General features: G+C 46.1%; 1 protein-coding gene across 3 annotated transcripts; it reads left to right on the top strand.

The window, feature by feature from the left end:
- The first annotated feature begins 460 nt into the window (after positions 1–460).
- LOC131263154 (protein numb) lies at positions 461–22,393 on the top strand. 3 transcript variants are annotated; one of them, XM_058265311.1, is made up of 5 exons: positions 461–561; positions 846–1,089; positions 18,240–18,836; positions 18,975–19,223; positions 19,303–22,393. In XM_058265311.1, the coding sequence occupies exons 3-5, from the start codon at positions 18,759–18,761 to the stop codon at positions 20,683–20,685; spliced, it is 1,710 nt and encodes a 569-aa protein (XP_058121294.1). In that variant the 5' UTR covers positions 461–561; positions 846–1,089; positions 18,240–18,758; the 3' UTR covers positions 20,686–22,393. The 3 variants fall into 3 exon arrangements, with proteins under 3 accessions (XP_058121294.1, XP_058121293.1, XP_058121295.1); XM_058265310.1 differs by having other exon boundaries at positions 528–1,089; XM_058265312.1 differs by lacking the exons at positions 461–561; positions 846–1,089 and adding an exon at positions 17,976–18,015.
- Positions 22,394–22,973: the final 580 nt, after the last annotated feature.

The following is a 22,973-nucleotide window of genomic DNA, read 5'->3' as shown; positions in this document are numbered from 1 at the left end:
TAGATTTGAAAAGAATCAACGATCACTAGGTCATCTAGGTAGTGGAACTGTTTTCCCTTGACGTTTCAACCGATTTTTTTTCGTAAAACTCTTTATAGTTCATTAAGTTTTAGAATAGAGTAAGTTGAAATTTGCGTTAAAATAAATAATGAAATGAATGTTCTGGTTCCGGAACGAGGAACGAAGTGAGAAGTCACTGGGTGCAGAGGATCGGTCTGCGCAAGATGAATACAAGCAAAGAGTGAGATCAACCAGAATCATTCGTTCCGCTTCCTAACAAAGTAAAATCAACTAAATTAAGCATAATAATTTATCAGGCGGTTAAATTTGTACTCTTTTGTGCTACCAATCATGTAACGTTAGCGTCCATTCTACGAGCTCAACCCAATTGTCAAGTAGCGGAAATGATCTAACCTGCAAAATCGTAACGTTAACCAAACGTCAAAAGTGAATCAAACAAGAAGACCGTTACAACATGGTGTTTGGCGACGCCAGCGTAGTTCAATACCGTCCACAAGCGCGTGCGAATGTGGCTCCTGCTGCTGCTCGAGGCACTCGGAAGTGTGTGATTTGTCGGGTGTCGTTGCAGATTGCTGACACGTTTGGCCGTCCTTAATTTTGCCCGGAGATCCATTTTCTTTGGAAATTTCTTCAATCCCCGTTCTGATAGCTATTCAGTGAGCTCTACTTGCTGCAGTGTTTATAGCGAACGTCCGGGAGGCTTCTTCAACGGCTTGTTTGTGTGTGCCAAAAAAATCGTTACAATGAAATAGGCTTGGGCAAACATGGTTTGTGGAAAAAGGCAGTTGAAGTTGGTATTTAATGAGGTTCCCTTCACTGCACAGCCAATTGTGAGCTAAGTTTAAGTGATTTACCGTGCGCCGGTGCAACAAGTAACTAGAAAATATTATCTTGAAATTGTGGTGCTCGGTGGAAAGGTTGACGAGTGATATCGTGGCATTGTTAAAGCATTCCATCGTTCGATGTGGTTAATCGTTAGCAAACTCCCGATGGTATCATAAAGTATACCTCTGCACAAAACAGACCTGTTCCGTACCCGAATCAACTCACTCGCAGGAGGCTGAGAAGGTAAAAAAAAGCTCATCATTACTTCAACCAGCGCCGTAAAGAGGAGAATAACCATTACGTCAGTTGAAGGCGAGAGGCGAAAGCAGCAGAAGCAGCAGAAGCAGCAGAAGAAGCAGAAACGGACGGTGCACACAACGTCAACGCGGCGCAAAACCTGTTGCAAAAAGTTCGATGCCCCCCTCCACGGTGGTTAGATGTCGGATGATGTCGATCTTGGCAGAGTAAGATGGTACCGAGGTGATCATCACCACCCCCGGGGTGGGGGATTGGGTAGCAAGATGCGAACCGTAGAATTACACCTTCTCTCCCGGAGTGATTCATGGCCCTTCTCCTCCTATCACCGATCCGCGATACCTTTGGGGTCCTATTGCGCACCTTCAAACGCGCATACCACTTCCGGCCAATTAGCTATTTCCTGGCACGAAGCAGCAGGAACCGGTATCAATCTGTTCGGTCTACCAGCATCTCTAGAATCATTATTTGCATTCCACCAGTCTCTGCTTCCAACTCCATCGGATCGGAATTGGATATTCGATTCCACCGTAAACTGGAATATATTCCTCCGATCTCAAAGCTGAATACCTCAATATCGGCGATCTGCGAGAATGGTTGTGACGCGATCACCCCGAATCGAAGATTCCTGGCACCAGAAAGGAGAGTGCGGCCATTCTGTCCTTCTCCGAATCTGGCATTGCGTGGCTTCTTTTTCCATCTTTCTACCTTGCGAAAACCGGTTCCTTAGCCCTGTCTGGATGTGTGTGTTTGTTTGCTGGGGTTTTTTTACTTCGTGCCACGATCGCTGGCATCTACGTGTAGGACGTTGAATAACTCCTTCATCCATCGCATCTCGTTGGCCGTCTTTTGCTGTTTTGCCTTTTAAATGATGTATTCTGGGTGTAAAAAGTCATATCTAAAGAGTAGGCAGCGGAGGGTTGCCGTAAGGAAATGATGCTGAGCAAATAGTTTGCGATTCGGAGAAACAGCACCGTAGACATGAGAGTTAGCTTATAAATTAACCTTCTGGATCCGGAAAAAAACAAGAACTTCTTCAGATTGCCTTACTATTCCCGTCCTTTAGGCTACATACATTTTAAGTCATTCCGCATCCTGCACGCAAATGTTAAGATTCTTTTTGGCTTGTTCGTGATAGCTCTATAATCTTTTTACTGGAAATGAAATTGTAAAGACTTATCTTAAGGACCATAATCAAGCTTTACTCAATACCTGCGTCCTCGTGTACTTTTAACAACGGATTTCTGGTATACGACGAAGGCTGTAATCCGTTTGATCTACTCCATTAGGAAAGCCTTTGTCAACCTAAAGCACGGTAAAGATTAATACCACACTCTGTGTGTACCTATATGCACACGACCTTTCTTTATTTGGGTGTGTAAAAAATGCAAATCCAAAACCTTTCCCCCACGAAGGTTGATCTGCTCACAGTACTTATGAAAAGGATTTGGTTACGGATCCTCTTATAAAGATGGTTGATTTATTTGCTTTTCGAAATGTAATAAGCTACCTGTCCTTCGGAACGAACATCTCATTCTTATTCACCAGTGTGCATGGGATTACAAATCCAAAGTCTCGCTGAGGTTGCTTACCATGGAAAACGTGACAGACACGACGCAGAATACGGTGATTCTTTTCATAATTTTTGTTGTTTCAACAGCCCACCGGAAGTCCAGTGTCCTTCACGTGGAACAGGTGAACGAATCCCCTGGGACACGTGACGAAGGAAGCTCCCCCGTTCGAGTCCTTATCGGTTACTATCATGGACATTTCTGCGCAACCCTTCGGCGTGTACGGCGCGACACTTTGTGGTGATTTTCCTACCTGTAGCTACTTTATCTTTAGGGCAACAGTCGGCTGCTGCGAGTGGGTCGCAATAAATGTCATATGGAACTCCGCTCAGCCGTAGGCAAATAGGCAGCATTCGGAGGCGCTACTAAGATGGATCCCTACCTAAGGCCTTCCTTTATCTCCGGCTGTTGTTGTACGGTTGGTGCACGTTGACGGTGGATGTTTGTTTGGCTCCTTTATGACCTTATATATCGGTCGGGCTCTGAGATGACGGCGGAGCACCAACTCCACCTCCCCCTAACTGGGAGGGAGTACTGCGGGAATCTGCCCGGTCCCCATGTCCGTGTTGCGCTTGTTTGTGCTGATAACCCGGTTTAGATGAGCTGGACACGAGGTGCCAATTTGTCGGTCGCGGTCTCCGTTGAGTTCCGCTATGCCAAAACCGTGTGCGCCGCACTGGTCGGTGCGCAATGCGCAAAGAATTCCCCGCCTTCTGTTCCCATCCAAACAATTCCTCCCTCCCGGAGAGGCGCATCACTCCTGGCGCAGCGGGTTTTATAATGTAATAAACGAAAAATTCGTGGTGATGGTGAGGTGAGAATTTGAATGGCTTTTTTTCGTTATTTACCTACACTCCGGGAAATGGTCATCTTGACCGCAGACGAAACCATGATGCGGCGTCCCAAAGTGTATGTCTGTAGTCGGAAGAAATGAGCCGCGCGGTTTGGAAGTGCCGGGTTTTCAGTGCTTAGCAGTAGGAAACGGTGTCTAACCATGAGGTGAACTGGTAATACTTATCTTCCGAAAGGTGCTAACTGTACGGTAACGTTCGTTGAATTGTATATATGCAGTATGTGGGATGTGGAGAATTTAACATTCTAGCCCACAGGGGCGTGGCCAGGGAACCTGCATCCTTTCAACCTTCGATCGACCGAGTTGGTTCGAAATGTGAAAATCTTCCTCCAGTGTGGAGTTCTGTTCTGCTCCGATTCGTCCACCTCCTCCTACTCCTTTTGGTCGTGTCCAGGAGAACGGGAACGATTCCGAGTGATTTCTTTGTTCCACCAAACGCCTTCTTAATTCTGCCATGATGCCGTGCACACAGTGTCGTGTTGTTGCAGTAAAACCCGCTCGAGAGACCCTACCGCGAGAAAAAAAAGGGAGAAAATTAAACTGCACCCAAGGTCTCTCGTCGGTCGAAAGTGGCTGCAAGACCGTCACTAACACATCATCACATCGCAGGGTGCGCCTTCAGCTCTTACTCGAGATAAATCTTTACGAGTAAACGAGTTGTGCCGACGGCTAAGACAAGATGGGAGATGCTGGTGGTAGACAGGGAGTGCAGGAATGCTGCTCGACGGACTCTTGCTCGGACCACAAACCAGTTTTTACGTCGCCGTTACCACCTGAAGGAAACTCCTGTCTGCTCTTTGCCATAGGCTGGACCGTGGCTTTTGTGGTGGTTGGTTATTTCTCCCGTTGTCCAGGTTGGCGTTTCGAAGCAAGTTGTATTGCAAAACCCGGCGATTCTGACACACCTGGAGATAGTCGTGAGTACTGGTTTGACGGTGATTTAAAATTCGCCATATTTTCTTTAAAGCCTACTGGGTGGAAAAACCTTCTTGCTAAAGGACATTTTATTCCACTGTGACGACCAATGCAATAACATATTGAGCCAAACAAGAAGTACGCACGTGGAGGAATGTCTGTAGAAAGAAAGTATACAAAGGTGGCACACCTGTTGGAGTTTTTCCCGTTTGCTCAGCGGAAACCGGGAGCGGTTGTTGACAATACTACGGTTGGGTTGACTTCCCGCCACCAGTTCACCCTTTTTTTCAAAGCTCCCACCTATTGACGTTCGGCTTTGGAAAACATATTCACCGCGGGGTTTGCTTCGTGACAACCCCCGGGCGGATATTGCTATCGACAGAGAGGTAAATTTGGCCTATCGACACACTCTGCCAACGGAATCGAATCGATTGACACTGCCGTTTAGCTTCGTGCCGGTAAAAATAGACTTCGGTGACGGGAAATTCATATTTGCTCTTAAATTATGGGCGGTATTTCTCGAATGATTTTTCTTGTCGGAAGGAAAAACTACGCTCGTCTCATCGATCCCGGTGCGGAAATGGTGAGTGCTTGCAGATTGGAAACTTCTTTTGCGATGCGATGCACTACTACTCTGCACACGGTGTGAATTATGCAAGAACTATTTGGACCACACCGTCGGCAGCGCGACATTGCACTTCATTTCCCCATTATTATTTTTTTGAGCCACAGGCACAGGAAACTACAACCTCTGAAAACAGCGCCATTTGAATGGTTCCGTACAGAAGTGTGCAATGGAATGAAGGCCTTACTACCGGTCTGTCGGACGGTATAAGCTCCCTCTCCCATTACTCGCGAAGGACGAAAAGGAAAACCGACGGCAGAACGCACAAGGAACACGATGAATGAAATGAAGAAAGAGCACACGAAGCAAAGTTGGGAACATCTGCGCTTCCCTAAGGCGTAGCGTGGCGTGTGTGTAACATACGAAAATGCACAAAAAAAACCTTTGAAATACGGCATGTCTGGCTGGAGCTCGGTTTGTGTGTACGTTCCCGGGGCGGCATACCAACATACCAGGTGCCAGCTGACACCACGCCACGCATTTATGCTTGCTATTTGATGCCGCTGAGCGTATTCGGATCTTCCCGCAAGCGTATGCTCCAGTTTCGGCGAAGTTTCGCTGAAGCAACTTTCGATATTTGTTTATGTTATTTTTTCACAATTATCGTTGGAAAGGTAGGACGAAATTGACAACAAAATTGGGAATTTCCAATTCCTGCATCCATTTTTGCTGAACCGTTATAATTTATACATTTGTTTTTTTTTTAGCTGTTGGTATATCGTTGTAGATTTCGAAATGATAGAGAAACATTGCCGCAGGACTGACCATCGATGCCGTGTGCGGTTCCGCACTGATTTGCACGTGTTCACGACCGAAACTGCTACACTGCTGCTAGTGGTCCGGGGGTCAGTTTGGCGCGTTGGAAAATGACTCACATCCAAGCCCCAGGTGGTGGTTTGTGTCGAATTGAAGGTTAAATGCATATGGTTGATGCAAGCGGCTTGTTATTCGTTCAAGCTGCTATGTTGCATTTACGATCCTCCAGTTCATTGGAGTTAAAAATATTTATCCTTAAATCATTTGAACTACAAACACCAGTAACAATTAAGTTTTGTTTATCAGCACAACCATCTTAATTAATCATAAATCGATAAAGTCCAATTCGACATATTCACCTACCCCCCAAAACAAAGAAATGACGATGGCAGAAAGTTTAAAAATAGACCAAGCGTCTAAATGGGCCATCAGCGCCGCCACCCGAACGCAGATGATTTTTATTAAATTACGTTCACAGTCGGAATGGATCTTTCCTGCGGCGAACGAGCCGGGCATCCGTAATCGAATGGCCAAACTTATGCTTGGGGAGACCGAGAGAAAGAGGCGCCAGCGCTTGTCGGGGAGATGTCGTCCTTGGCGAAATTGAATTAATTATCGCAATCCTCGTCGGGCGCACGAAATATCATTGACTACGCACGTCCACGTTGTAGGAGAAGGGGTTTAAATGGGGTAGAAAGGACTAGAGCAGAGCTCTCCACGGCAGTCACTTAATTAACACAATTAACTATCCTCGGCCCAGCATAAGTGGTCCCGCACTCTCTAAGGGTGATTTGTTTTAACCGTTCGCCCCTCGGATCCATTATCCATGTTCCACATTCCTGTCGGGTGTTGGAAGAGTGATCCGAAATGGAAGTAGTAATGCGGTTAAAAATGATACGGAGGCGGAATGAACTCTGAGATGGAAAGGTTTGTGGGTTCGTTAGTGCATGTGCAACATAAAACCGGCACCTCACAACCTCCACAGTCATCGTCGCAGTCTCACCATGATTCATCACAGGGAAGGGGGCGTTCAACCGATTCCGTAAATCCGTTCCATTCAATTCCCAGGAATCAGTGCAAGTGACTCATCACCGCTCCGCACAAATACCTGATGACGTCACCGTGCGGATTTGGAATGTGTTTCGGGTCATATGCTGGCATTTCCCCAGAGCTCTGGTAAAAACCGGTCTGGCGTTTGTGAGGCCCGCCGAATAACTTTACAAGCGGTTCACTCTGCGGATATTGAAGGAATACCTGAAACTGGCAGGAGAGGCCGCTCGCAAACGGGACCGTTGTACCTTGTTGGTCGTACAGTTAGCGTTCTTGGGCACATGCTGTGATGTACAACAAACCAGATACAACCAAGGGTAATTTATTATAAACTACTCCGCATTCTTCAAGCACCAAAAAAAAAGCCGCCGCTCACCAAACTTTCATTGCAATTTAATTGCGGCTTGTTCGAGCCTATTCATTAGACCTTCTAAAATATGGATGTTTTACATCAACCGCGTTGATTATTTCGTACATCGAAGCGGACCATCACTCTAACAAGAAACATTGTGCAAACATAAATATTGACTATGGGCAATGGAGCTCCCCGGTACAAACATGGCGCATGGGGTGGGGTGTGTTGATTTGCTTGTTAACCTTATTCCGAGACAGGTACACACGGGGGTTTAGGTAGTTGAAGGTTTGAAGAAAAGAGCCATTGATTTGGATACGGGAGCCAACGGGTTTCAAAGAAAAGCAATTCCCAACCAATTTCAGACGTAAGTTTCCACCGCCAGGTGCTTCGTAAATAAGAAATCGAGGGATAACGAACCGTTCCGGGGACCGTTCGGTGAGTTCTCCCGCCTGGGTTCTGTGTGTCTAGTTATAAGGTTTTTCCCGATGGAGGAGAGGTCGTTTCGCCGAAACCGCTGAAGAAAAGAACCTTTCTTCCGTTTCACAGTTGGCTGGACCCAAAATCAATTTGATCACCATGGGATAAGTAAAACACCTTTTGTGGGTGTCGTCCGGCGTTGTCCATCGTTCGCGGCAGGACCTCTTGCAATATTGGGGTCTGTGATGTATGCGCAACCTCCTCTCAATGGTAACGATCCTAATGGTAATAGGTTTACCTTATTATGCGTGGACCTTCACCGTTTGCGACTGGGTTGGTAGGTAAGTGGGTTTAAATAGGTTGAACCTTCCTTCTACCTCCCAACGAGCCCCCCGTTTGATGCTGGGACTCGGTAGCGTCCAAGCAGAAGCAATTATAAACACTCTTCCGGCTGCTGGACCTAAGGATACATCGAACGTGTCCTGTGCAACACATCCCATCATGGATGTGCTTTGTCATCGGTTCTGTTCATCTCCCGCTGGTTCTCGTGTGTCAATAGGGCACATCCTTCCGGCGTCGAAGGGCCTCGACCGTGTGGAAGTAAGAGATACATCCACCACTTCGACCATCATGATATCAACGCTGCTCCCGGTCTCGGTCGTCAATCGAAACGGCGACGGCGACATGTATTGATGAGCGACTCTGGCCAGACACACACACACACACACAGTCCACAGGGTGCACGCGGATGCCCATCACCAGTTGCTGTGATGCACTCTCGGGGTGAATGAACGGGAAATTGAAAAAGCAGATTCCAATGGGGAATGGCGATCGATTGGAAGCGCAAGCAAGCTTGAGGAGGTGTGAGAAATCGGCAGCATCATCCGAATCATGGGGGGAAGGCGTTCGAGTAGTGATTGATTGATTGAGGAGTCGTGGGAAGTGCAGTTAATTTCTATTGCATCCATTTGTCGCCGGAAGGTCTCACATATCGAGAGCACATTTCGCGCTGGAGAGGCCTTTTGAATTGATGCTTGGCATGAGTGTGTTTGCATCTTTCTTTGATATCCTGTAATATATTTTGTTTTGTTTTAACTCTAGTTGATATTAGGTAACGTATTTTTTTGTTTTCACTTTGAGTAAATAGTGAACACCCACCCTGATTATTGCTTGACGTAATTTGAAAACATATCCCCAGTTGGAGAGATTATGTAAATTTTTGCGCTGTTCGGACTAGTTGTCAATATTTTAGGAAGGCATACCAGTTGTTCGAAATATTTTTTTGTTGATCTGTTAGAAACAGCTAAAAATGTGACAAAAAAAAGAGCCATTAAATCATGTTTATCAGTAACACTGATTAATTTTAAGAGTTTTAGAGTTTGCAGGGGTCCGCGACAGCCGAGCGGTAGCGCCGGTTAGAAAATCGGCCCATGAGCGCCGGGGCTCACCACCTCGACGGCGTGGGTTCGAATCCCAACCGAGACCGGACCCTCCCCTGTACGAGAGGACTGACTATCCACGTACAACAGGGAAACAAGTCTCGTAAGCCCTTGACGGGTAGGCATGACCAAGAGGTCGTTACGCCAAGAAGAAGAAGAGTTTGCATTGTAAGATAATGATAATGTCCTCGAATGATTCAAAAAATGGTATTTTTATGAAAATATGTAGTTTTTGGATAAAAATATATTATGTTCGTTTAATAAAAAACTGCAAAAATTATCAACTAGAGGCAACTATAATGAGGGTTGGTCAAACGCGGAATGGAACTAATTTATAAAAGCCAAATTACAGTTTATCCAAAGAAATAGAAATACAATTTTACAAAAAAAAAGTATAAAAATTCATACCAAAAGCTTGTCATAGGCTCAGCTAGGGAGTATACATACCATAAACTTTCATCCTTTCGTTTTTCCCCATAGTTGCATTTTTTAGCAAAAAATTCACAACGAAACCTTACCGATTTGGGATAAGTGGTAAATCCATTTCTTTCACTTCACTATTCCTTACCCATTTGTAATAATCTCACACTTTTCCACAATTACAATAATTAGCCGGTCTAGTGGGATGGGAGGTAAATTAATGATGCACCAATCTCAATGACGGCGGCCCTCCTTTTGGTTCGCATTAAATTTTCCCCCGTTTTTGGGCCCACGGTATGCGTGGTGCTGCCTTATAGTTCCCACGCTTATTTATTTTGTTTGCTGATGGAAAGGCGATGGATTCTCCCTCTCTTCCGGGTGGAAAATGGAAGTATCGACGACATACACACCAGCAGCGAGTGTTGTTGGCGTGTCATATGGTGTGGCTGTGCGTGCATGGTATTTCCATGTTCAATTTTTCCCTTCTTCCGCAGGAGGAAAAACCAAATCATTGGGCCAGTATTTTTTGGTGTTTGTTTTTTTTCGGTTCCCAATCTGTGTAGTAGGTTTCAAATGTGCGACACTCGCGTAGTGCAAGATATTATTGACGGTTAATGTGACGGATATTAATTCGGTGGAAATTTATGGAACACCCGGCCATGGGTTCACTTCCGCGCGACAGCTTCCCTCTCGGGTAGATTAAATCTCTCCCATCCACAGCGCGCGGCCGAGTATGTTTTAAGGACTTTCCGTGAAGTACCATCGAGTTGGGAAGTGTAGGAAGTGTTTTCATTTTCCTTTTTTTAACGAGTAAGGCACCAACTACCGAAGGTCTTGGGAATGAAATGTATAGAACCCACCACCAGAGTCTGGGAGGAGATTTCTCAGCGTGAAAACCCTTGGTCGCGTTTTCCTTCCGGTTGTTTATGGTGTTTCTTTCGGGGCTGATTGTGATTAGATTGCATCGGGGAATTGGGGGTAGAACTTTTATGAAATTTTAGCCCATTCTTTACCGGGATCAAAGGAGGAACCTGAACCAGCGGCACGACGAATGCAGTGGAAGAAATCCGTGACTAGTTCGTTTGGTGGGTTAGCGAAGCGAGTAGGTGGAAAATGTGTGAAAATTATACGACATGCATGCATAGCGTTGCCGGCACAGGGCAAGATTCTGTTTTTTTTTCTTTAATTCTTTCCCCGAAACCACGATTTCCACGAAGCACGTAGAGCCGGGTCTGTGCTCCGCGACGCGCATCATAATCAGCATAATGCACGGCCTTGGGCCAGCATTAGTTTTCATTTATTTCGCCTGGCTTCCTCCGGACGATGGTGTGCTGTTGTGTGAAGTGGAGGATTTTCTTCTGGTAGCCCGGATGCTGAACGTGAGCTGCGTACGCGCGCACCATCACCCTACCCCCTCTCCAGCGTACTTCCACAACCCGAAGCCGGAAACCGTCGTGCGACACGTGCTCGGTTTAATATTGTTATAAATCGGCGACGGTCGGTACTAACCCACCCGTTGCTTTTCCGCCTTTTTTGTACCGCGTCGGCGGGCGGAAGGGGGTGGCAGAATTAATCCGTTGCTGTTGTCGGGCGTCGTCCGCCTGCAGGCAAGCATGGGAGGTTGGCAAGGAACCGTAGCTAAAGGACGAGGTTGTTTCCTTTATGCTGCTTTCGTGGGAAATTTCCACACGCCAGCACGAGACGTTGCAAGGTTTTTTTTTTAAAGGAAGGATTTAAAATTAAATTCTTTATATTCGAATATCGCGATAGTTACGCCTTGCTAACTTACTCGACTTGGGAATCTTACCTTCATTTCCGACACCATAAATGGTTGTTTTTCTCGATGGAATAAAACCGCTCCGAGAGAATGAGAAGACATTTGATAGGTGGAAAATACCTCCTGCATAACTCCGGCGGCAATGAATTCAATCCAATTTCACGCAACAATTTTTCTTTCTGTGAATGCCATGACCCGACCCGGACCCGTCTGCCAACCGCAAACGGAATGAAAGCGGAAATACTCACAGTGTTGAACATCAACCGGGCGTTGTGTGTTTGGTGAGATTTAGTGCTGGAAATTTGAAAAAAATAATAATTGTAGAACGATATGAGGAAAAGCACGTTGTGCGCGTACGCTTGAGAAAGCACGCCATGGATGGCGGCCTGGCCGGCGATACGGTTGCCGTACTTCTAGCACTCATATTCCCATATTGCACCGGTGACGGGTCCGTACGGCGGAACCTTCCGGCATGCACTACTGTCACCACGAAGCAGCAGGTCGGGGGCACAACACGGGTGGTAGAGTGTTTATTTCCCACCACCACCACCACCAGCATCAGTAGTGGCAGCAGCGTCACCCTCTGCCCGGCATGGTGTTTAATCATTCTGCGGCTGAAGGAGGACAAAAAGTATCACAATCGGTCGGTGGCGCGAGCGATGACCGTTTCTGCATGCTTTGAGTGGCCCTTTCGGTGGGATCAAAACCGGCGGTCGCGGTTCGTTGAGCAGAACGGACTCGTCCTCGGGACGCGTCGGCTGACAGTAGCATGACGATTAAACGCGTCATACGGCGAGAGTTTGCGAGAAACGCTTCCGCCTGGTGAGGCCCAGTGTGACAGCCAACCGGAAAGTGGACAGTTTCACTCAAATTGGGCTCTTAATGATGGTTTTAGGGGATTTTTATTTCCCATACTCGGGATGAGTGGGCTCTGAGTTATTTTCTGCATGCAAGCAAAATTTATGATGAACTCTTTTTTACGTGCATGCGATAGATATTTTTTAACAATTTTGTCCCGCCGTTCCTATCTTTCTATTCGACGTCGATTCTATTTGCATATGGCCTAGAACCGAAACGGATGAAAAATCCGACCAAAAGTGCTCTCGCTTGCGTTGTCCCATCTTGGGAAAAATAACTTTCTCAGCGGATCAGAAGCCCACCGTTTTGACCATTTCTTCGTCACTCGATAACCGAGAACAATAGGCATCTCGTTTAAATAGTTCCCAAATCATCGAGGTTTCGTTTTCCTTGGACTTTCTTGTTTTTCTTTTTCCCCTGCCTGGGTTCAGTCCCCCTTCCCCCGACAAAGAGATTATCAATAGTACAGTTTGATTAAAAACACGTCCACCGCTTATTCGGTTTGCTCTGGAGAAAATGCCAACGCGAAGGGTTGCTGCCGTCACCCCGAGGGGAAAGGCGGTGGGAAATTTTCCCAAGCATAAATTAGCAATAGATCGCTCGCTTCCCTTCTACGGTGGTCGGTGTTCCGAGTCCCCGCGCCTTTCGCTTCCTCGCCGGGTGGCAATAATGGTTGTGTGAAGGTCGAAGAAACCGACATCTCTCAAGAAGCGCAGAAGGTATATGTGTTCGATGGATTGTTGTACGTTCTTCTTCGAGGGGCGACGTTTCCGTTGCCGCCGGGTTGTGAACCCGAAGGAAGCGGCAGGGAAAGGGAACCGCTGGTTGCGACGTACGACGACTCTACTTCTGTGAATGCTATTATGGGAAGGGGAAAGTTCTAAGTCAAATCTGCTTACCTTCCTATTACCCTCCGTTGGCAAAAGGTGGTATTTTTCTCAATCTCAACGAGACCCCTTCGCGCGTCCAAGACGGACGAGATGCGTTTCGGTTCTCTCTCGGTCTGCAGGAAGACGTGTGGGAATTTCGGGATTCCGTGCGAATTTATGCTGTGATGAGGGGCTGCTGGGCGGTGGCAAGCTTCTTATACCGGAGGTAAGAATACCTCCGCGACAATCACCACCGTCTGTGTGCGTGAAGGAGAAAAGCAAAGGCCACTGACTTGGGTTTCTGATGGCCATTGTTCGGGAAGTGCTTGGTACATTCCTATTGTTATTTACCCTATATGGCGAGCGAGCCATGTACGATGCTGGGAACTGTGTGATACACCGTGAAGGCCATGGAGGGTCAAAGAATCTTTTGGGGGGGCGTTGGTTATGTTTAAAATATTTCTACACTTATTGTTTAATTTATGGAATCTAGTAACTAATTGCTAGCAAAATGTATGTTTTTGGATGAGACGAAACAAACCGTTTTTGTCGTGGCGTTGTATCTTCCTTGTCACAAGAAGATGTTGTAACCGGTCTATTTGACTACAATATTTCCATCTCCCCATTCCTCATTGCGCTCATATACCCCTTAATCTGGTTAAGGAAAACATTGTATCAAAACAAATGTAAATTTAAATGCAAAGAAGACTTCATCAGTATCTACTTTTCCCAAACAAACAAACAACTTACCTCATCATTTTATTCTATGAATTGCTTGATGGTAAGTATTTTGTAGATCAATTGTTCAATCATACTTTAAACCATGGGTCGGCAAAGTCCGCCCCAAGGGCCAAATCCGGCCCGCCAAATAATTTTATCCGGCCCGTTATAAAATGTTAGTGCAAAAGATCCATCTTTATTCTTATCGGATCTGTTCACGATGTCAGTGTTGTTTTTTTCCAAAATGAAGATTAAAATTGTTGAACAAGTTGTTCAATACCAAGTGACTTTCTCGTATACCTTTTGTTAGGCTTTTTCTATCGTATTGTTATTATTTGATTGTTATAAAATTTTCTAGCGTCGTGAGTCTCGTCCAAAATTCAACGGCGATAACTCATTTACTTTGCATCCAAAATACTTTCAAGGAATAAAATTTTCATATCCAAAACAAAATAAAATAAGACTCGCAATATCGAAGCTGAGTTATTTTAATTACTCAGAGAGTACGTCAGTAAAACTAAAATATTTTAAAATTATTGATGTACATGATTAATTTTAGTACAGTACAGTACAATTCAAAAAAAAATTAACAGTAAAATAAACCAATTTTGATCAACATTCAACGAAAATAATTATGATAACATTTTTAAAAAAGTTAACAAGTTAAAAAAATAAACAAATATTTTAGCTTATACCACTTTTTATGTAACTTTACGATTTATAAAAATCATACTCTATTCAAAGGGGGTTTCTGTAAAGCATCGTTTAAGGTAGCCCCTGGTCCGTTTTGGAAAACGTGTGCCGACCCCCTGCTTTAAACTAACAGCTTTAGCCTTTAAGCACCATCAAATGCAGACTCGGTTGTTGATTGATGCAATCGGCAATGAAATGATATCGAATCGATAGTGCAGAACACTGTGGGGCCATTACCATGTCCTATGGGTTGTGTGCACATTGCGCTAGACGGTTGTTATTTTGTGTTGTGTGTGGAAATATGCTACACCAACATGGCCATGACAAAAGGAGGGAACCCCTGGGAATTCCATATTCTCCTATAATGCACTTCGTCATCAGCTTTCAGACAACAGCTGGCAAGAGGGGTGTATGCATTTGCAAAGCAACCCGATGGTGCATCATCTTCACTGCATGTGTGCGTTTGTGTGTTTGTTTGACCGTGTGAATTTGCCTCCACGTGCATCGTGTGCGGTCAGATACATTTTACATGTTTTCCCCGCTGTTTAGAATAACAAATGATGCATGTTTGGGGCGTCACCGATTACGGTAGGGATCCCCCGAGGCAATCGATGGTTGTTCCGGGAAGGATTTTTCTGCAAGACGATGGCACGTCATAACCGTATCCATTTTTAGGCTACCAGAAGACGGTGACGGAATGCTAGGAATGACTGCCCCCTAACGATTACCGCCAACGATGAGATTTACATTAGAGGGCGAGGGCGAGCCAACGGCGCGTCACCCTATGTTAAGCATCGGCGACATTCCTCGGGACCCAATTATAGCCGGTTGGTCGGTTGGGTCTCCCTGTCTGGCCGCGATTAGCCAGAATGCCACGCTCAATAATACGCCCTGATGGGGGATTAGTAAGGAAGGAGTGTCTGAAGGAAAGAAAGAAGGCGCAAGAAGGTAGAACACGTTCTTGATGTAATATTCTACGAAAGCCGATAACTTCAGCAAGAAACAGGACCGTAGGGATTTGTATACTTGTGACTCATATTTTTCGGGAATTTGAATATCGTCGATGATAATTGTTAAAATTATTTTGATACGTTTTAGTTGACGGAACTCCTAGATTTTCCTCCAGAGATGGTTAAATTTGGAAATGTAAATTTGTTTAAATTCGATGCTTTGAAAAAAAAAAATGTACATGATCAGCTTCGCTAGCTCTCTTGGGTGGATAGGCAAAAAGCAATCCGCTTTGCGCTTATAGACGCACATAAAGCTATCAAACGAAACCCACTCCAGGTAAACCACGACGCGGCTAGCGGCCCTTCCAGGTAGTGGTGTGAAGCGGCCGCGTTGTTACCGTTACCACCGCGCCAGTTGTGTAGTCACGACGGGGTTGTTCCTCGTCCTCGTTTGGTTGGGGGTTGTTCGAAGGTAATACGATCGCCGCCACACTGCAATGGATGGTGGTGCGCGCGCCCAGCAGCATAGGCATCAACCGCGTGTTGGTGCTTGCCCCGCGCTTGCGATAAACGGCGGACGGTGCTTTCGGTTGGTTGGCGGACTTGACGATAATACTACTGCTGGACCAAGTTGCGTCCGTGTGTTGATGACGAAAGAGTGTGCCACACGATGGTGTGCGTGCCCGCAGAGAAGAGGTGCTTGCCTGCCTGGTGCAGCGCCGGGTGTGGTTGGTGGCGGAGGAGTAGGGCCAGGGCCGGGGGCGGTGCGAAGCACAACACCCCTGCGACGTGCCCCTGGCGAATGTATGGTATATCCTCAACACAACACTCCACACGGCATTTTTATCGAACGCGTTCGCTCGACCGGGGGCGCACCAAAGTCAGTCGCAAGCGGAGTCCGTCGGATCGATGTGCGGTCGACGCGACTGGGCGTATTTTCTTCTTCTTTTTTTCATTTACGGCACGGCCGCTGGTATTTTCGCCTATCTCTGCAGGCCGAGGACTGACTTTGTCAAGACGGTGTCAGGGTCGGTGTCACGCATCGCATCGGGAAAGAGGCAATAAGTGAGTTCGTAGTTGGTAAACTTTTTCCAAGCGATTTGTTGTTGTGCCAAACGCGAAGAAGAGAGATGTTCGATGTGTCGTACGGTGGTGGTTTTCCATCTTCATTTCGTAAGCTATCCCGGAAGTGAACGAAAAAGTGGTTCACACGAAACGTACGAGATCCCTACATGAAGGCGAGCGCTCCGTCGTCTCTGGGGTAAAAAGTGTAAAGTCAAGGGGAAAAAATCAAAACATAAATTACAGTGCAAACCGGGAAGAAGGAAGCGCCTTCATTAGTGGAGGAAAAACGGTAACAATTGGTGAAGATAGCCTACTTTTGTTTTGGTATGTTTTTTTTTGGATTTTCCATTCTCGAAAGAGAGGGTTCAGGGTAACAACTGTCACACCCTCACGTCGTCCTCGAGGGACTTTTTAACTAAAATTTAAATCTGGCTTTCCCTGCCTGCTGTTAAGTGTCTCTGAAAGTGGATTACAATCTAATTTTCTCACATTAAAAAACCCATTCTCGGCGGAAGGCTGCTCGTTCTGGGAAGAGTAATGGTAGCACTGACAGAACATACCAAAAAACCCCCCATTCTCTTTGGAGATGATCCGCTGAGAGACGAGATCGTCGATCACCAAAAGCCACACACCATCTACCTATGGGGAAGTTGTCAGCAAAGTGTGTCGTGTCGTTTGATCGTGGTAAAAACTTTAACCTGATAAACTTTTTAAGGATTTGGACCAGTGTCAGGCTTTGTTCTGTTTGGCAGTGTGTTGAGTAATACTAAATGTGCATAAATGCGTGTTTATCGATTGGACAATGGCGATGAATCATCATCGGTTCACAATGGAAATAATTAATCGAAACGCTTTGTTATGTTATGTAGGTACTCCACACTGCATAAATTTCAACTGGTGGAGTTTAAAAAAAACCTCTATTGATATGGAAAGTTTATTGAAAAATACATATTTTTAAAAATTTTTTTTGCGTAAAAAAATTGTACCAGTTGATAAATATTAATCTTCTGAAACAGTGGTGAACATTTTTATAAAAAAATGCTTGAAAAATTATTATTCTTGATACCTCAAAGGCATTTTATTTCTTTTGAAAAACGTCAAAATTAAATTATTTCATCTAGTCAAAAACTAATGTCGTTTTACCTTGGACATTTTTGGAAGAAATATAGTTGATAACATCTTATTCAAATTAACTTATTTATGATTTAAAAAAATTCTTTTTTAAAGCCTTAACTTTATGGTTAAACAATAACAGGTGGTAGATTTGTTGCAAACTATCAAACAAATACACTTTACTCCAAGCTAATTTTCTTAGGGATTCTTGTTTTAAAGAAATTATCTCGAGAGTTACTAGTTTCATTATATCTTCTCTTGGGCTGTTATCTTGTGTTTGTTGTGATGAGTAGTTTTTTGAGCTGCGAATCGGACAGTGACGAGTGCAGAAGAGTGTTTAGTCATGCATCAAGACTTCATTGTACAGTGCTCTGGTGTAGAGAGAACGTGATGGATGTGATACTCGGACCATCAAGAAATAAATCACTTCACACCACCATGTGGTACAGAGGAGAACGGGAGCAAATGGTTCGTTTCGCGCGCGTTTGACGTTTTGTGCACCTTGGCAGCGGCATCCAGCGACATCAACCTCCACTGCAGCCAGCGCGCTCGCCCTCAACTGACCGCAATGTTATTCTCTACGATCGCGCACGATCACGACCGGCATGTGCATCTCATCAAGCAGAAGCATCTCGGCTCGACAACGTAATCACCACCCGCTCCTAAACAACCGGTTTATTCTTCTCTTACAGTGAACCTCAGCAATTCCAGCGTGCAGCAAAACAGGCAAAACCTAACGAGAGCCACACGTGTGTGTGCCCACTACTTGACATCGATAGCTTGAAGCTACCAAGTTCCTGGCCTTGATTTTATCATTTGACCGAACGCGTCACTTTGTTGCTTCGAGGATCAGCAAATTTATTTCGCCAAAGTGCCATACGCGCAGAAATTGCAGCATCAAATTCTACTTCACCTATTGCTGTATTGCACAGCAACAAGGGCGCGCATTGCAGCGCAGGGCATTTAGTTGGAGGAAAGAGTGGAAAGTTGGAGTCAAAAGCGAGGGCTTGATAACGTAACGTTGCTGCTTCAAATGTGATAAATAAGCAACAAACGAACGGCAGCAGCTGATTGCCAGCAGTTTTTTGTTTCAACTTCTTCACCAATTCTTACCTCAGCAAAAGACACGACCTGTCTACTCCTCGCCAGTGTCCCGACCCTTAGCCGAAAAGGGGGAAAGGCTACCAACAGTCCGTTAGAATAGATTGAGAATGGGTAATTCCAACTCATCACACGAACCCCTAGAACGCGGGTTTACCCGTGGAACTTATGGAGATGTTAAGAATACGGTTAGTACAACATCCTAGATCGTAACGAAGAGTAACGGTGTATCCTTTCATGAGCATTTATAAACGATTTATTTATATCCAACACTCTACTCTTTGCAATGTTACTAACTTGGGTTTTATTTGTCTTTCGCCACACAGAAGTCAGCTTCGTTCCGACAGAGCAAACGATCGCCGAAGAAGATGGATCGGTTGCGAAAATCTTTCCGCGATTCGTTCCGGCGGCGCAAGGATCGCGTGCCTGAGGCGGCCAAACCGCACCAGTGGCAATCGGACGAGCAGGCCGTCCGGTCCGCCACCTGTACCTTTGCGGTCAAATATTTGGGCTGCGTGGAGGTGTTCGAATCTCGTGGCATGCAGGTGTGCGAGGAGGCACTGAAGGTGTTACGGGTAAGTGTTGGCTGGAAGAAAGTAAAAAACAGGTTTAAGTGTAGATACACTACCAATACGGTTTTCGTGATACTTTTAGAACTCCCGGAGACGTGCAATAAGGGCCCAGCTGCATGTGAGCGGGGACGGGCTACGGGTGGTCGAGGACGATACGAAAGGGCTGATCGTGGACCAGACGATCGAGAAGGTTTCGTTCTGTGCGCCGGATCGCAACCACGAGCGGGGCTTCAGCTACATCTGCCGCGATGGCACGACGCGTCGCTGGATGTGCCATGGCTTTCTGGCCACCAAAGATTCCGGCGAGCGGCTGTCGCATGCGGTAGGTTGCGCCTTTGCCGTCTGCCTCGAACGGAAGCAGCGACGCGACAAGGAATGCGGCGTCACAATGACGTTCGACATGAAAAATTCCACGTTCACCCGTACCGGCTCGTTCCGGCAGCAGACGATGACGGAGCGGCTTGCGAGTGGTGGCGATACGGCGGTTGTGGCGCCCCAGCAGCAGAACAACAACAATGCTCCGAAACCGTACAATCCGTTCGCGATCGAGCGACCGCACGCGACGCCCTCGATGCTGGAACGTCAGGGTAGCTTCCGTGGGTTCACGCAGATCGGTTCGGCGTCGCCGTTCAAGCGCCAGATGTCGCTCCGAATCAACGATCTTCCGTCCAACGCCGAGCGGCAGCGTGCATTCCTCGAACCGGGTACACCGCAGCGCACGACCGTATCGCCGATCCCGGAGGTGTCCCCGCAGCCCACGGACACCGTCAGTCAGCTGTGCCAGGAGCTAAGCCAGGGTCTTTCGCTGCTGACCAAGAACGATGCGGACGATTTTTATCTCAACAAAGAGCTGCACCTTAAGTCGATGGTGTCCTCCACCACTGCGAGCATCACTTCCAACGCGATGGCGTCGACCGTTACGAGCGTAAGTGCGGCGTCGGCGATTTCCGGCAATGGCTACGTGCCCCAGGCGGCAGGCCCTCCTACCACCGCCACCGTCCTGCCAACGCTGTCCGTCGGCCCGATCATTCCACCACGATCTCTTTCGCCGCTCAACAACAAACAGCAAACACTGGACCTGTCCGCCCTCGGCGGTGCCAACCACAGTGGCGGCAGTAGTGTGAGCAACAACACGACGCTCAGTGCGGGCGGCAGTAGCAGTGCGACGACGGCGGAACCTCCTTCCACCGTGACCGTGGCCACATCGTCCAACGTAGTCGTTCCGATAGAAACGGCGTCTCCACTGCCGAACCCGGAACAATGGCTCGGGCAGATCGTGAAGAATGCGTCCCCGTCGCCGCGGCGCGCACCGTCGCTGCACAACCGGGCCAAGTCGTTGAACAACGCGGGCGATCCGTTCGATGCCGAGTGGGTATCGGACGTGGCGAAACCGGAGATCCACAGCACGAACCCGTTCATATCGCCCCCGAAACCGCCGGCGCAAACGTTTCAGGTGCATCTGTAATGCTGTTAACGTTCATCCTGTGCGGTGAACGGAGTGTGGAAGCGACAAACATTCCTTCCATCGTTTCCTGGTGCTTCGAGGGTTTAATAATTTTAGCGGGGAAGAACCGAAAAAAAAATCGTGGTAGCTAATCGTGTTTGATTTATTTGATTGTTGTTATCATGCTTGTCCGGTTGTGGCGCGCGATGATGCCGGAAGCGCGAGGGAACATACGCGGACGTGAACGCTCGTCGGGAGTGAAGCGGAGTTTTCTTTTTTGTTGAATTTAGCTGTATTTCGGGGAATTTAGAACTATTACTTACGGGAAGCCGTACTAGTACTTACATGTAGTTACGAACGAACGGAACATTCTCAAGAGCAGCATTTTATTGTATAATTTTCCCCAAAACAACCCCCCAAGCCAAGCCAAGCGAGAAGCGTGGTTTAGTAAAAATGTATTAAACTTTTCCACCTCCCAAAAAACCCCCCCAGAGTGTATGGAGTGTTACTTTAAAACCCATGTTTGTATGATACTATCCTAGCCCCATTCCTGTTGAAAAAGTCAAATCATTTACCAGTTGAGTATTCGTTACACGTGAATTCGTTTGGAGTTGCTGCGCCGTGGCTTCCTAACGCCGGGGAGGAGGAGGAGGAGAAGGTGATGAAACACATATAACTATTCCGTTGTTAGCTGGTGGTGTGTCGACACTGTAGATGAAATTAATATTATATACCCCATTGAGGAAGATGATTATGGTACACACCACTCTCCCCCGGAATGGCGAGGCAAGTTAGCAATGTTAGCAATGTTAGTGGCCTGTCCGCGTCCATTCGTTGGCGGACCAAACATACTTAAAACCTACCGTAGCGGCAGCATAATCACCCAGCTCTACCCAACACTAGTACTACCGCTATTACCTACCGACTTCTATATCTACCATTATTCTAGGCGAAAAAGCAACACAAAGCTACTATTAACCCCCCCCTCGTCGAGAACAAATGAAGAAAAATAAAACGATCACACGCGGCTTATGAAGCTTTACCTGTAGTATATCTGTCTTATGCACTATCGTTTTCGATGTAGGCAGTCGTAGTAGCAGTAAGTAGTAGGAAAATAGTAGTGTTCGTTCCCCCCGTGGAAAGGGAATGAACGGGAAAGCTTAGCGCGAAAATGGCAGCAAATCGGATAGCCTGAAGCCAAGAAGATGAGACGAAACGATATTTGATGGCATCGTTTTTTGTTTTTTACGTGCAATGGTTAAAAAATAATACTGCACAAAAACACCGACGAAAATAGGGTTTACATACAATATCACTCCCCATCCGGTACATAATGCGAAGAAGAAACGATGCTAATTGTTCGATCGTACTTCAGACCGACGCGATTCGGTTCGCATATTTTATCTAACCACATGCCCAACAGCGATAATTGCAAGATCGTCGCTAAAGCGCTATTCGCAGCACACACCACGGTGGATAATGCACGAAGATTCATGCTTCAACCGTATGTGCTGCATATGAAGATCAAGTTAAGGAACAACAAAAAAAAGTATGGAATAAACCGTATTGTGATTACTAATATATACATCTGTAGAATTAAATATAAGGTGACGAATCAAAGAAAAAAAAATTAAATCAAATGAAGCAAACATATTGGCGAACCAAATTCTATTGTATTACGAAAGAAGCATAGGTGCACGCGAATCCGTGTCGGGACTTTATTGTAAATTACAACAGAGACACCCCGGGTGTGGGATGGGCACGTGGGAGTCCGCATCAATAACCCACTGCTGGTGGGCATAATTTCTATTGCAGATTTGGACTGAGGGATTTTTAACTAGTTTGAATCTTATTCCGGTACGCTGGTTGATTTGTACATAACCCTTAAACGGAGCTAAAGTTTTTGCTTGTAGATATATGTAAATAAGCATAGCGTTAATCATAGTGATAATATCTCAACCGTGACGTTTAATCGTACGTGGTCACTTTTCGCATTATCGGTCGTGTTGGGTGATCGATCGGCAAAGATTTTTTTTCGATCATTCATTCCGTTCCCTACTGTTCCATTACTGGTTTGTTTTAAAGTGATCTATAAAGAAAAAAATCTTATGAGCACAAAGTTTCCTGAAGCACCTCAGTCCAACTCTACGCGTAAAATATCGTTTAAAAGGGTATTTATTTCTATTCCCTAACACGTTACTTTCTTATTGATCATTGTGAATTTTCGTATCTATTAAAAACCCGTACAGAACATATTAAATGTACTCGGCAGCTTTTGAAAGAATGTAGCAAAAATTTATCATTTTAAA

The sequence above is a fragment of the Anopheles coustani genome, chromosome 2, assembly GCF_943734705.1.
Source record: "Anopheles coustani chromosome 2, idAnoCousDA_361_x.2, whole genome shotgun sequence".
NCBI classification, from domain to species: domain Eukaryota; kingdom Metazoa; phylum Arthropoda; class Insecta; order Diptera; family Culicidae; genus Anopheles; species Anopheles coustani.
Note: the sequence above shows the minus strand (reverse complement) of the source record. Positions and strands in the feature narration are given on the sequence as shown.

Coding starts and splice junctions, on each gene's coding strand:
- LOC131263154 (XM_058265311.1), top strand. CDS start 18,759: ATGGGTAATTCCAACTCATCACACGAACCCCTAGAACGCGGGTTTACC. Junction 18,837..18,974: donor ATGGAGATGTTAAGAATACG/GTTAGTACAACA, acceptor TTCGCCACACAG/AAGTCAGCTTCGTTCCGACA. Junction 19,224..19,302: donor AGGCACTGAAGGTGTTACGG/GTAAGTGTTGGC, acceptor TGATACTTTTAG/AACTCCCGGAGACGTGCAAT.